Source organism: Schistocerca piceifrons, chromosome 2 (genome assembly GCF_021461385.2).
Source record: "Schistocerca piceifrons isolate TAMUIC-IGC-003096 chromosome 2, iqSchPice1.1, whole genome shotgun sequence".
Taxonomy (NCBI): Eukaryota; Metazoa; Arthropoda; class Insecta; order Orthoptera; family Acrididae; genus Schistocerca; species Schistocerca piceifrons.
This window is the reverse complement of record NC_060139.1, coordinates 452,364,958-452,378,982: the sequence shown is the minus strand read 5'-3', so window position 1 is coordinate 452,378,982 and position 14,025 is coordinate 452,364,958. Positions and strand designations below refer to the sequence as shown.

Sequence of the window (14,025 nt, the reverse complement as noted above, 5' to 3'; positions counted from 1 at the left end):
AAGTTCTGTACTGCAAGCCAGAATGGCTTTCGTCTGTTGGTAAAAAGCTAAACCTAACCGTGAAAGGATTTAAGCGGAAATTATATTTTACGTCTACATTTACCTGTATACTCTGCAAACCACCGTCAGGTGCATGGCAGAGAGTATGTACCACAGTATCCATCACGAGAGATTCTTTCCATTCCATTCACGTATAGAGTGTGGGAGGAATGATTGTTTGAACATTTCTGTGTATGCAGTACTTATTCTGATCTTATTCTCACGATCCCTAGGTGAGTGATACATAGGGAGTTGTAGTACATTCCAATGGCCATAATTTAAGTCCATTTCTTGAAACTTTGGTAATAGACTTTCTCATGATAGCTCAAGAGTCTGCCAGTTCAGTTACTTCAGTATATCTGTAACACTCTCCTATGGATCGAACAACCTGTGACCATTTGTGCTGCCCTTCTGTGTACATGTTCAATGTCCCCTGTTAGTCCTATGTGGTATGGGTCCCACACATTTGAACAATATTCTAGAACTGATAGCACAAGTGATTTGTAAGCAGTCGCCTTTGTAGACTGATTGCACTTCTCCAGTATTCTACCAATAAACCAAACTATACCACTTGCTTTAACCACAACTGAGCATGTGTGATAATTCCAATTTCATATCCCCGCAAAGTGATACACGCAGGCATTTGTATGAGCTGGCCAGTTCCAACAGTGATTCGTTGACTTTACAATAATAGGACACTACGTTTTTTCGTTTTGTAATGTTCACAGTTTTACATTTCTGAACATTTCAAGCTAGTTGTTAATCGTCACACCACTTTGAAATCTTATCAAAATCTTACTGAATGTTTATGCATCTTCTTTCAGACAGTACTTCATTATAAATAACGGCATCATTTGCAAAACGCCAGAGGTTACTGCTAACATTGTCTGCAAGGTCATTAATACAGAGGGGCCAAAAAAAATGTATCCACTGTTTAAAAGTCCATAACTTGCAAAATGATTGACGGAGTTGTCTCATTTTTGGTGAAAGTGTTGCTTAAAGTCCAATTTAAAGATATCACTTTAGGTGTTAGGAATGGTCACCATTACCATCCACACACAAACGATGCCGCCGAATTGCAGCACGAACTACTGACTGCAACGTATTCAGTTGGATATTTGCACATGATTGTACGATGGATTCTGGAAGTACATCCAATGTGCGTGGCTTTTATCGTTAAACGACGTCCTTTAGTGTTCCCCACAGGTAAAAGTCCAGAGGAGTTAGGTCTGGGGAAGGTGGTGGATACTCCACAGCACCTCTACGGCCTATCCATCTTCCTGGTTGATTTTCGTCAAGATACGCCCTAACACGATTTTGGTAGTTGTCTGGGGCACCATCTTGTTGAAAGTAAACTCTTCCGTCTCCATACAAGTCTCGGATGGCAGGTAAAATGGATGTCTGATGCTTCTGAAGGTACACCTCACCTGTGCCGTCAAAGAAGAATGGCCCAATCAAGCACCGGTAAGACAACCTACACCACACATTTACTCCTGGAAAATTCACGGCTTTGTCTACATGGACGTTCGGATTTTCGGCGGCCCAGTAGATGGAATTGTGGCGATTTACTGTACCATTGAGTTTGAACTGTGCCTCATCTGACCACATAATCATTTCTGCAAACACTTCATCGTTGCGCACCATGTTAATAAACCACTCGCAGTACTCCATTCTACGATCTGGGTCGTCCTCGTTCATTGTGTGTAGCAATCGTGGGAGTAGCACTTCCACTTTGCTGTTTTCAAAATTCGCTGAACACTTGAGCGACTCACTCCAGTTTCACGGGTACACTGTCTCACAGACTTCTGTGGTGAGCGAGTGAATTGTTTAACACACGACGGGAGTTAGCTGGACTTGTTACTGTTACAGGTCGTCCAGATCGTAGTTTGTGTACATCTTTAACATAGCTTTCGGCTTCAAATTTGTCTCGAATGCGACGAATCGTTAATCGTGTCGGTGGCTCTGTTTGATACTCATTTCGCCATTGCCGTTGAACCTCATTAATGTTTTCGTACTTAAAATACCACTTCAAAACTGACTTCTTTTCATAGAATGTAAGCCTTGCGACAGCCATGTTTACTCGAGTAATTAGGTGCAACTAAGAACAAAACACTGACTATCTGGCGACTGTCATCTGACAAAACAAAACAACGCAATACAATACTTGTATGGCGATAGCCGGAACTACAAACTATTACACTACCAACGATGAGACAACTCCATCAATTAGTTTGCCAGTTATGGACTTTTAAACAGTGGATACATTTTTTATACCCTCTGTATACAACATGAACAGCAAGGGTTCCAAGCTACTTCTACATCTGGTGATGACTCTCCATCCAACGTACCATGCTGTGTCGTCCCTACCAAAATGTTCTCAAGCTGGTCACAAATTTCGCTTGATACCCCATGTGATCGTATTTTTGCCAATAGGTGTATATGTGGTACTGAGTCAAATGCTTTTGGGAAATTAAGACATACTGCATCTACCTGATTGTCTTCATACAAAACTTTCAGTACATCTTGTGAGAAAAGTGGGAGTTGAATTCCATGTGATCGATGTTTATGGAATCCATGCTCGCTGGCACTGAGGAGGCCATTCTGTTCCGTATATCTCATAATGTTTGAGCTCAGAATATGTTCTAAGATTCTACAACAGATCGATGTCAAGAATATTGGGCGGTCAGTTTGTGGATCACTTCTACTAACCTTCTTGTAGATGGGTGTGGCCAGTGCTTTTTCATATTCATGGTTTAAAATGGGAAACATGGGACCAGTTACATATTTTCTCATGCTTAGTGCGACATGTTTCACAGGTACAAATATTTACATAAGTATTTTCTGTGGTGTTACTGACAATCAGAAAAAATAAATCTGTCTGATTGCAGTGAATCACAGTTGGGCAACCAGCAGCCCATGGGCTGGATCCGCCATGCGATTGATTTCAATCCAGCCTGCAGATGATATCCGCCAGAGAGGACAAGGTACTTATACTGTACTCCACCTGGGACGCATTTTCGGGTATTCCTGCCAGTGCTCGGCTAGGCTTAGCACAGGTCTGCAGCTGATGATGCAGACCAGCGAAAGTCCTGCTTAAAGACTTGGCCAGACAGAATGCAGCCTGGTGACACGTCTCAGGTCATGGCGGATAGCTGGTGTTTACAAGGCAGGGGACGCCACACAGGCAAAAGTTGGCCTCAGCAACTGGCTGTTGCTGTGTCGACAGTTGCTGTGGAAGCGGCTGATACTTCATTAGCACCATGCATGTGTAGTGCAGTACAGAACTACCTCTCACCACTGCTACAGCACAGCAGTCAAATGTGCACATTATTTACAGCCTACATCTGTGCAACACACTCTTAGAGCGCAAACGCTTGTAGTAGGCAACAATGCTACTAAAATTACCGACTGCCCACGAAACATCCGGACTTCAACAATGGCAGCTGGTGCCGCTGAAGAAACCAGTTCTCAGTTGTCAGTTTGCACTTGAAGTTCTGAGCTAGCTGTTCCTTAATTTTGTGCAAGTGTCTGTGCATCGAGTTTATTCACAAAATGTCTGGTGTTAAGAATAGGAAAGTAGGTGCTGAATTTCGTCAATTCCAGAAGAAATGGACTGAGGATTACTTCTTCTTGAAGTATAACAATAAACCTGTTTGCTAAATTGTGCTGTGAATCATTTCTGTTGTGAAAGAAAATAATATGAAAAGGCACTTTTCTGCGAAACACAATACTCAACAGCAGCTTACAGGGCAACTGCGGAAAGACAAAATGAAGTTATTAGTTTCCAGTTTGGACAAGCAACAGCAAATGCTTGCCAAACCGAGAGCACAGTGTGATGATTAGGATAAAGTTAGATTTAAAGTGAACAGTACCACTACCAAGTCATTAGTGATTCTCTGACATTGCAGGTGTACTATGTCCTCATAAAAGAAAGCGTTTGAACAAATAAGTTTGTCGTGATGAAGAGAGGTTCGATGATCTGAGATGATGGCTGGTGACATTAAAAAAAAATATGTGTGGCCGTGCTGCCATGTTCGAAGCATTTTCCATTGCTTTGAACGAGAGAACTGGTGTGTCAGAGACAGCTCAATTAGCTATTTTTGTTCATGGTGTAGATGTCGACTTCAAAATAACAGAAGAAATATTAGCATTAGAACCATTAAAATGAACCACTACTGCTGAAATGTTTTCCACGAAGTTGAAAAAATCATCGAAACCTTCAATCTGCAGTGTAGACAACTCAGTGGAGTTTGTTCAGAAGGAGCACCTGCCATGGTTGGTTCACGAAAAGGTTTTATTGGCATATTAAAGGAAAAATCTCCTGAACTAAATATTGACAAAGAGAGTTTAACAATTCCTCAATGCATTATTAAGCAACAAAATTTGTGTGCTAAATTAATTAACATGAAACATGTCACTGACATAGTTGCCATGAGCATCAGTTTCATTAAGTCACATGCACTAAATCACCGCCAATTCAAACAGTATTTGGACGATCTGTGCTCTGAACATGAAGATTTAGTTCATCGTTGTGAACTGAGATAGCCGAGTAAGGGCCAAATGTTAAAACGTTTTTATGATCTTCCACAAGAAACAGCAGATTTCATGGCTATCAAAGCGAACCCCTTGGCTGAAATATATGATCCCCAATGGATTTGTGATTTAATATTTCTGGTTAACATCACAGCTCATTTAAATGAGTTAAACTACAAACTCCAGGGCAGTTAATTCACGAATTATACAGTCACCTGACAGCTCTTCAGACTTTCCTACAGTGTCAGCTCTTGAAAATGTTGATCATGTCACTTATGCTGATGAGCTGAAATCATTATTAGTGCAATTTACAGCAAAGTTTTCTGATTTCAGGAATGCAGACGGCACGTTTGCTATATTTGCGAACCCAATAACATGTGATGTAGAAAACTTTCAAATGGATCTTATTGAACTTCAGAAAGATTTGTCTTTAAAATCTAAATTTGAAGGAGTAGGCCTGGTCGAATTTTATAAAACTTATTTGACTGAAGAGAAATATCCGCAGCTGAGGTCATTTGCAACAAGGAAAATTTGTCATTTTGGAAGCACATATAAGTGTGAACAACATTTTCTCTCTTAAGGAAACAAGTGCAACACACGTACGAGGTTAACAGGCTACAATCTGGAAAATACCTTAAGAATCAGTATTGTTGACGAAATCCAGATGTCAATAATCTTGTGTTGAAAATTCAAACTCAGAGGTCACATTAATGTGCTGTTCAATATTTTTTTAAATCAGTAAACCACTGTAAATACAATCATTAAGTGTAACTTTTCAACTTCCCTGATGGCTGATGGCAAAATCTGTGTGTTCATCGTACTGGGTTGAGACAAAGTCGCCATGTCTCACATGGGTTTCTGTACAACCACATGATCTTGAAAAGTTTTATTTTGGAGTACAATCAAGACGCTGAGACAAAGTACGGCTCGAAAATAGGTATAAACATCTGAGGATGTGGTTTCGCGTATTATCACAGTCACAGATGATGAAGTTCCACCTTATGCACTGGGCAAGCTGCTGTCAAGTCAGGTGAATTTCCTTTTGGCTGTATAGTCGAGTTTTTGTGTTTCAGTTTCTATGATAATACTTATGTTCTCTTGAAGAGCTTAGGTGTGATTCCAAATATCTTATTTGGAAACCTGCATATCACAGATGTCTTGGAACTTATGAATTACAGGCACTGCTATCACATCACATAATTACTGTCTTATTATTGACTGTATGGTCTGTAAAACCTCTGCTGTCTTTGGTGTGAGCAGTTTCGTCCTTTTCGTGCAGTGTAAACATTATACGATCTGTGTGTACTATTAGCAATGATACAAATTTCACACGGGAGTCAGGAGGCCCTGACACATTCAATACTATTGTCAATACATCAATATAATGACAATCTGAGGGTGAGTGTTATGTTATTGTTAATACTAGAAATATAGAGGAACAGTATTGATGCCATCCAAAATATTTTCAGTATTACCAAAATTTATTGAGCCTTTTAGGACATTTATCATCTGTTTGACAAATCGCCATTCTGTTCACTTGTTTACAGTTCTTTCTCATATAATCTTTAGCAACTAATTCTTGTGTGTTTTGGAGATATTAGAAAACTGAATCTGTTGAAATTGTGGGTAATTTATAATGAATTAGCTGCAACCAGTTAGTTTTATAGGAATTTATTTGTCCATGATGACATTTCAAGATGACTACCATCTCATCTTCACATAAATTTATTTATTAACATGTCATGAGCATAGTTTCTTTACTAACTGTGTTACAGAAGTTTTCACTGGAAGTTTTAAGCCAGCTATTGAAAAAGGTCATAGATAAAGACGAGTAAATGAATAAAAACGTGAAGAGTGGGTGAACATAAACTTACATTCAACAATGCTATTTTTGAGTCATAATTTGTTGGCATGACTTGTAGCGAAAGGGGTGTCATTCATATCGGTCCGTTACCCTGTAAACATTAACGTCGCAGACCCATTAGTTTTGACTTTATGTGTTAGGAACACTGCTGTCACATCATGTGACAACGTGGCCTGCAAGCTGAAATATGTCTGTGAATCCAGCCTGCGACTCATCAAAGGTTGCCTGCCCATGGCTGCAGTAAACCATAAACAGCTGCAGGACCCGAGAGGCTGAACAACACACATTTAAATATCACATAAAATGCCTATGTACTGTAAATGTTTGCACTTGATAATGACAATAATTTCTCGAAACGTGTCATGTTGAGCATTATAACGTTATTTAAATCATGAATAACACATCTGCAGGAGTTTGCATGCCTTCTAAAAACATCGATTATGATGACATGAAATTAGGAAATGACATTTGTTAAATGGATGTCTTGTTTTCGAATATGGAGGACGACTTTTGAAAGGACAAATTGATGTGTTTAGTCACCCATTCTCAAATGATTTCCTAGTTATTTGTGTCCTCGCACTTTACTTATGCAACTAATTCTGGTGAACACATTGAGCTTTTCTCGTTATCCACAGGTTCACCCACAATAATTTCCATTTCTGCCTCTCTCTCTCTTTTCTTTTTCAATAATGAGCTTGCTACCAACATTTAATTAAATGCTGTTGTACAGACTATTAACCGTTCAACGACGGTTCCTGAGCAACTTTGATCAAAAATTTTAGTATAGTGAGTCTCCAGTGAAGTAGGTTAGTAAAGAAATTTAACGAGCATATTGTATAGTGACGTGTCTGTTTTGAATTGTCTTCTTCCGATTTCCCGAGCTAAACAGTGGAAATGAACACCCTGTTTTCGCAAAGGATTACGGTAGCTTGACCATAGAGACATCTATCGTGCTGCTCCACATTTTGTAGCCCTACACTATAATCCATAGTTAATACATATGTTCTATGCCCACTTAGTTCAGTCCTGGCCTCGGCTCAGCTACATGACCGACTAGAGATGTATCTTTAGTCGGACTTGGCTAGGCCAGAAATGACATCATGACTCTCGGCCAATGAGGGACGAGACTTTTCTGTACGTAAACACTTTCCGTATCGCAGCTCAGTAGCTAGCACAGTCTAACATAATAGTCGTGACACTCACTGCTGTAAAAGTTGTTACCGCTTGACAGCTGGAGCAACACTAGTGCCTCAAGTGGTGAGAGAGGAGAACATCAGGTGCATTGTAAGCGTAGTGTTTGTTTTGCATACCTTCCGCACGTGATATACAAAATATTTGATTTTCTTTTTTGCCTCCAAGGGTTTGTGTAATATCGGAAGACATAGGGTTTTTTTAAAAAAATGATTCTAAAATAAGCGCAAGTAGGGGTAAAAATCGTGAATGCAGTGGCAAGTTACAACATATTCGGGAAGAAACACTTGTGACGTTGGACAGAAATGCAGCTTACCGCGTTGATATCAACGGAATATAAACATATAAATTCACATGTTAGAATCACAGATATGTACCTCTATGTGCAAAAAGGATCGATGCTTCATTTGCTTTCAGTGGGAGAAATATACTGTGAGTATAAATCCCAAGTCCTCAAAGCCAATAACACTATCAGAAGTGCTATCATATGTTAAATTTGCCATTAGAGACTTTTCATCGAATTACATATGCGCTTCCTTATCAGTCTCGGAGAAATGTTGTACTTTGTGCTTTAAAGGGTAGAACATATTTTCACTTATCCCACATTTTATTTCTATGCCTTCCACATACCTCTGTAATGTACACACTATTGAAAACATAAAACATTCTGACCAAACCTATATGCCTGAGTGCTGTAATATAACAAACTTAGCGCAAACAGCTTATTTTCGTCTTTCCATCTTGCAGATAGCATGCTTATCTGGAATAACAACAAGTCAAGGGCATCATCTTTTAAATATCGGGATCCTACAGTCTTCAAATTTTGTTTGTCCTTCTTCACTTGATTCTTCTGATACAGTTTCTGTTGCGTCTATACTCAAAATGATAGGCGCTTTCCTTGTCCCGTAGTTGTTTTGCATGAAGTCTAGTGATCTGCACATTTTGAAACTTCAGGCGCTTTTTCTAGACATGAATAACTTCACTTAATTTTACCACTTCATTGTCAAAACAGGGCTGTGTTGACGATTAAGATGGATCTGGCATTGATATATGGAGAGTTGAACTGGCTACTTCTGTGCCATAGGAGTTTTTTACAGCTTTAGACGGGTTGTCGAACCTTTGTCGCAGCTTCCTCTCATCGTCAGTTGAGATGGTTATTTCGGGACGTCAAACATTGTGGTTACTGCATTCCATACGAGTTTATTATTTTCTGCATTCATGAACTGGCCATGTTCGACATGTAGTGAACAAAACTTAACATTATTTTAAAGGTAAGCAGGGTCTTTCTTCATAAGATCTTATCGTCTGTTATGCACTGGCCATTTTCTACTACTAAAATGAAACATTAATAATTAATATACATGTAGTTTTCAAGTGAATCTTGAGGATACAGTTCAGTAACATGATAGTATATACCTTTCAGGGTCCTTAAGAAACCTAAAAAAGGACATGTACTATCTTCTCCTTGTTGTTTCTGCAATTTATTACGCCACTCTACGTTCAAGTTTGTAAAAGCCATTGTACAAAGCAAAATAAAAACTACTATTTGCTTTCGCGATCCCGCCGAGCTCAACAGTTTTACTTACTGGCCGCTTGGCAGCAGGCGACGAAATGGAGGCGAAGTGTCGCGACTGTGGTAGCTAGTCTCTCCCTATAAGCACGTAATGTCTTTGGATGGTATTCAATGTACTCTTTGACTAAAATGTGTTTGTGGGGTATCTTTTTGACAGTGTGTAGTTAAGTCATAATGTGGGATGCGTAGTGGGGAAATTTTCTGTCACACTCCTAAGGAAGTGCATGAAAATACCATCAGTGTTGAAACATCTCGTTTCTTTACGTCTACTAGACCAACTACAAGAAAAAGATAATTACTAAAAATCGTAAGAATTAAAGTCCTTCATCATGGGAGCAGTTTTTGGTCTCCTGTCAGTAGGCCAGGTAATAGCTGTCAATTACATAATGCTTTGTGAAAATAAGTTGTCACGTCTTTATTATTGATATAAGGTGCAAGAGCCTACATCATTGTTATCAACAGATATTGATGAGATTCTTTTTGAAAGAGAAATTATGTCCTACTAATTTCATGAAGCTTCAACATACACCTATGAGCGCATGTTTAGAATATGTTTGTAACTGATTAATGAATCCTTTTCATAGTCCTATGCATTTGAAAATCGACGACAGGCAAACGAGGTAAATAACATCAGAAATCTCCTGCATCACTTAGTTTATTCTGTATGTTTAAGAAGGGGCTGTTATCACGCCGTGAACATACGCAAATATAACATATTCCATTATTTTTAAAAAAATTAAAGAGCATTGTGAGTTTCTATTTAAATACAATAGTTTTCTTGACGTGGTTTAGGCGTGTGGTGTAAGCAGTTTTTCTTATGATATTTCATGAAGACGAAATGACATTGTAGGCTATATAGAATCATCAATACAACCAAGACATTTGTCGCCATCAGAATAGCAATTATAAACAAAGTATCGAAATGCATTATTCGCCAATAACCCTCCATATCACGAAATGTACTTAACCTCGTAACAGGTTGTTCCTTAGCTCTGCAAACTCATAATCGAACTGTCATTTACCATCCAACCTTGATCTCTTGTTAGTCTGGTTGCTTGGTTGATTTGTGGGAGGGAGGTCATCGGTGCCATCGGATTAGGGAAGGATGAAAAAGGAAGCCAGCCGTCCCCTTTCAAGGGAATCATCCCAGCTTTTGTCTGAAACAATTGAGGGAAATCACGGAAAGCCCAAATCGGGATGGATGGACTCGGGTTTGAACCATCGTCGTCCTGAATGGGAGTCCAGTGTGCTAACCACTGCGCCACCCTGCTCAGTTTGTTACTCTGTAAAAATTATATAGGAGCAAGATAGATTTTGCCAGTGTCTCTTTGAGCACTGTTGTCACATGCCACAGAATCATTGTCACAGTTCACAGCCATTATAGTACTGCTGAGTTCAAAACATAGTTTTGTTTTCTGAGTGGGCCTAATACTACTAAGTGTAATGTCTGTTACAGTTGGCTTGCTGTTGTACAAGTGCAGCCTGTTCCTTATGCTGTGCAGCTTGTCCCTCATGTCGTAACTCAACATCAACACGCATCATGTATGCCGTTATGTTGTTGTTGGGTACCATAGCTGCATGCATAACGCTCTCTCCAGGTCTACAGAAAGAACTTGAAAAGGTGAGTAGATCAATACTGAATTGTACGTAACCATTGTCTTTTTTTTCTCTGTGATGTGTTCTGGTCTTATTGGCCTGTAACAGTATAGATTTGACTTTATTCTGGTGTGTAACTGGTTTACTACACTAGTCTCTAAGTCCAGAAGTCTTGAAAAAAGGCCATGACAGTGACTTGTGTGCAGTGCTTGTACAGTTTCTGGTAATAAGTTGTAGTGTCTCCCTAAGGTGGTGCTAAAATGGTTTGCACACACAATAAGGCAGGTGGTGGAGTGATGTATACTGGTGTGGGGCAGTGCACCATCTGACATTCCATCCATGTGTAACTGTGTCTGCTTTGGGGTGCTTGTAGAACATTTAGTGGTGATTTTCAGTTAGTTCAGGTAATTTGAAGCTATTTAGCCACTATACTCTTCACTATAGATGGCATAACACAAATATTACAAGCATTAGCCTGACAAACTGTGACGGTTGTGTGTCCCCATGAATTTATGTAGCAACAGTCGGAGGCAGAAGCAGTGACCCAATGTGATGCTTCCTCTGGCACTGCCATTTGCCATTCTAGGCAGTGGCTTTAAAGTTTGATGTGGGACAAAGACAAGAGATTTATTTTAAAGTTCCGTGGATTCTCAGTGTGTGTGGCTGTAGGACGTAGAATATTTCAGATTATTACAGTAATATCATCATTCAGATGGTTACAGTCTGAATCATATGTAATCGGATACATGAAAAGTGAGGTCCTGAGTGATCAGATAATTGTAGTAGTAATAGCCACACAAATTAAAAGGCTTGTACTCAAATTTATATGTAAAACATTGTCAATAATCAAGTTACCAGTTGCCAAATGCTTGAAATTAAATACAGTTCACAAAGTGTTGCACATAGTCATAAAATTCGTGTAAAGAATAGAAAGGGCTGTCCAAAAGATAGTTTTAAGTGTTTTCTGAATTTAGTCAGATCTCCAGTGACCAATTTGATATGAACCTAGTTCATTGTGTACCTTTATGCTTCACCAACATGCTCCTTTCTGTACAAAGCTGTGATTTTTATATCTTTATGAAGATCATGGGTACTTGCTGTACAATAATCATGATATGCACTGTTCATTTTGTAAAGTGTACTGTTCTTGTTCAGAAAACATGATGGAAAAATGTACTGACCTGGCATGGTGAGGTTCCTCAGCCGTTCAAGAGCATATTAGGGTGGACTCTAATCATAATTCTGATATGCTCTTCTATGCTGTACAGACTTTATTTGCTTGTGACAGGTTTCCTCTGAATATTATCCAAAATCTATCAAGTGACTAGAAATATCCAGGGTCATGCCGCGGAATTTTGCCTTGTACATAAGTTGAGGATATGAACTCATCGGTTAAGTTTGTTATTAATACGTAATCCCTGGAATTTCGAAGACTCAGTTCTCAATATTTCTTTGTCATCACATTTTATTTCAGCATCTTCGTGTGATGTGGTGTGTGAAACTGAATTACCTTAGTGTTGTTAACATTCTGGGGCAAACTATTTAAACCAAGCCAGTCTAGAGCTTCATTGAATACAGTAGTCGTAGTTTCTCTAGCGTGCAGTTTTGTTCTTTATCAGATGTAATGGATGTGTCATTTGTACTTTTTGGCTCATATGCAGGTCATAGATAAAAATGATGAATAGTAAGGGACCAAGCATGGAGCCAAGCAGTACCTCACATTTCACTGTACTCCAGGCAGAGCAGGCAGGTACCACTGCAAAATTTTTGTACACTGCCTTCTGTGTTCTGTCATATAGTCATGTCTTGAAGCACATCCTTACATTACTATTTAAGCTATAGCGTTCAGCTTTCCTTAGTAAAATTTTGTGATCTACAGAGCTGAATGCTTTACATAGAGCTTGTAAGATTCTGACTGGTGATATTTTATTGTTTGTGAGTTTGAGGGGGTGGTTAACAAGAGATAATTGCCTCTTCAGATGAAATAACGATATAGAATGCAAACTGATACCCTCTGCGGGTCTTGGTTTAGAATAGGCCTGAGGTATTCCTGCCTATCGTAAGAGGTGACTAAAAGAAGTCTCACATGTTTCGGCCTTTGTGATGGTCCTCTGTAGAATGTGACATCCATTTTTCAAAATTTTCCCAAAGAGCGTGCCAATTGAGGAAGGGCTCCTTACATGGTGCATAGTGTCAATCATGTGCTGAGACCTCTTGCACCCTTAGTCAACGTGGATCTGCACTTGTGCTCATTCTCCAGCTGTTGGGTGAGGTCACCCTCCTGGGTGTGTTTTCTTCCATCCTCCATGCAGTATCGCTTTCTGTGATCTCGACGATAATGGACTTCTTGGCTCGTTTGCGCATGATATCCAGCACAGTAGCCAGTCCATTGCGGTGGGGCCTCATGTACCCTGTTGGTTGTAGCCCCCAGGCCACACAGGGATCATTCGGCTGATGCCTGCACCTTTAACTCCCAACGTCTGCCAATGAGTAGATGCCTGTCATCCTGGGGCGTTGGGCCTCTTGGCAATGCCCATCTTGCCAGGTGGCCTTTTCTGCGGCTGGATGGCACCTGTAGGGTGGGGCCCTGATCGGAGTGGGTGGCATCAGGGCGGATGACACACTGTGAAGCGTAGTGCCTCATCTCTTGCTGGTTGTCAAACATCAGCAGTCTCTAAGTGGTCAAGGTCTAACTTCAGTGCTAAGAAATAAAACCCCAAATCATCATCAACCCCCCCCCTCCCCCCTCTGGCCAAACCATTGGAGGAATGCCAGGCTAAGGATGGCAGTGAAGTCTACTCACCCCGGTACCTTGTATGTACAAGAGTTGATGGGGTGCCTTTCTTGTCAATGAAACCTCAGTTTTTTGTCGAGAATTTAGAGGACAAGTTTGGGGAGGTGGAGGGTTTGTCCAAAATGCAGTCAGGGTCGGTCTTGATCAAAACAGCATCCTTTGCCCAGTCACGGGCGCTACTCACCTGTGACAAGCTAGGGGTTGTTTCTGTTTCCATCATGCCCCATAAGAGCTTGAATATGGTCCAGAGTATCATATTTCACAGGGACCTTCTTTTGCAGTCTGACAGTGAGCTGTGCACCAATTTAGAGCGGTGAGGTATCCGTTTCGTCTGGTAAGTCCACTGGGGTTAAAGGGATAATCAGGTTGCCACCGGTGCCTTCATCTTGGCCTTCGAGGGTGACACATTACCCGAGAAAGGCAAGGTGATGGTTT

General features: G+C 40.2%; 1 protein-coding gene across 2 annotated transcripts in view; it reads left to right on the top strand.

Moving 5' to 3' along the window:
- Nucleotides 1-9,332: 9,332 nt before the first annotated feature.
- The window catches only part of LOC124777017 (probable serine incorporator), a 114,585-nt gene continuing 109,892 nt past the window's right edge, over nucleotides 9,333-14,025 (top strand). Inside the window, exons 1-2 of one of the 2 annotated variants that reach the window (XM_047252269.1) lie at nucleotides 9,333-9,565; nucleotides 10,657-10,821. In XM_047252269.1, the coding sequence (XP_047108225.1) occupies nucleotides 9,530-9,565; nucleotides 10,657-10,821 (201 nt within the window). In that variant the 5' untranslated portion in view covers nucleotides 9,333-9,529. The remainder of the gene's footprint in view (nucleotides 9,566-10,656; nucleotides 10,822-14,025) is intronic. The other variant, XM_047252270.1, reaches the window with a different exon arrangement.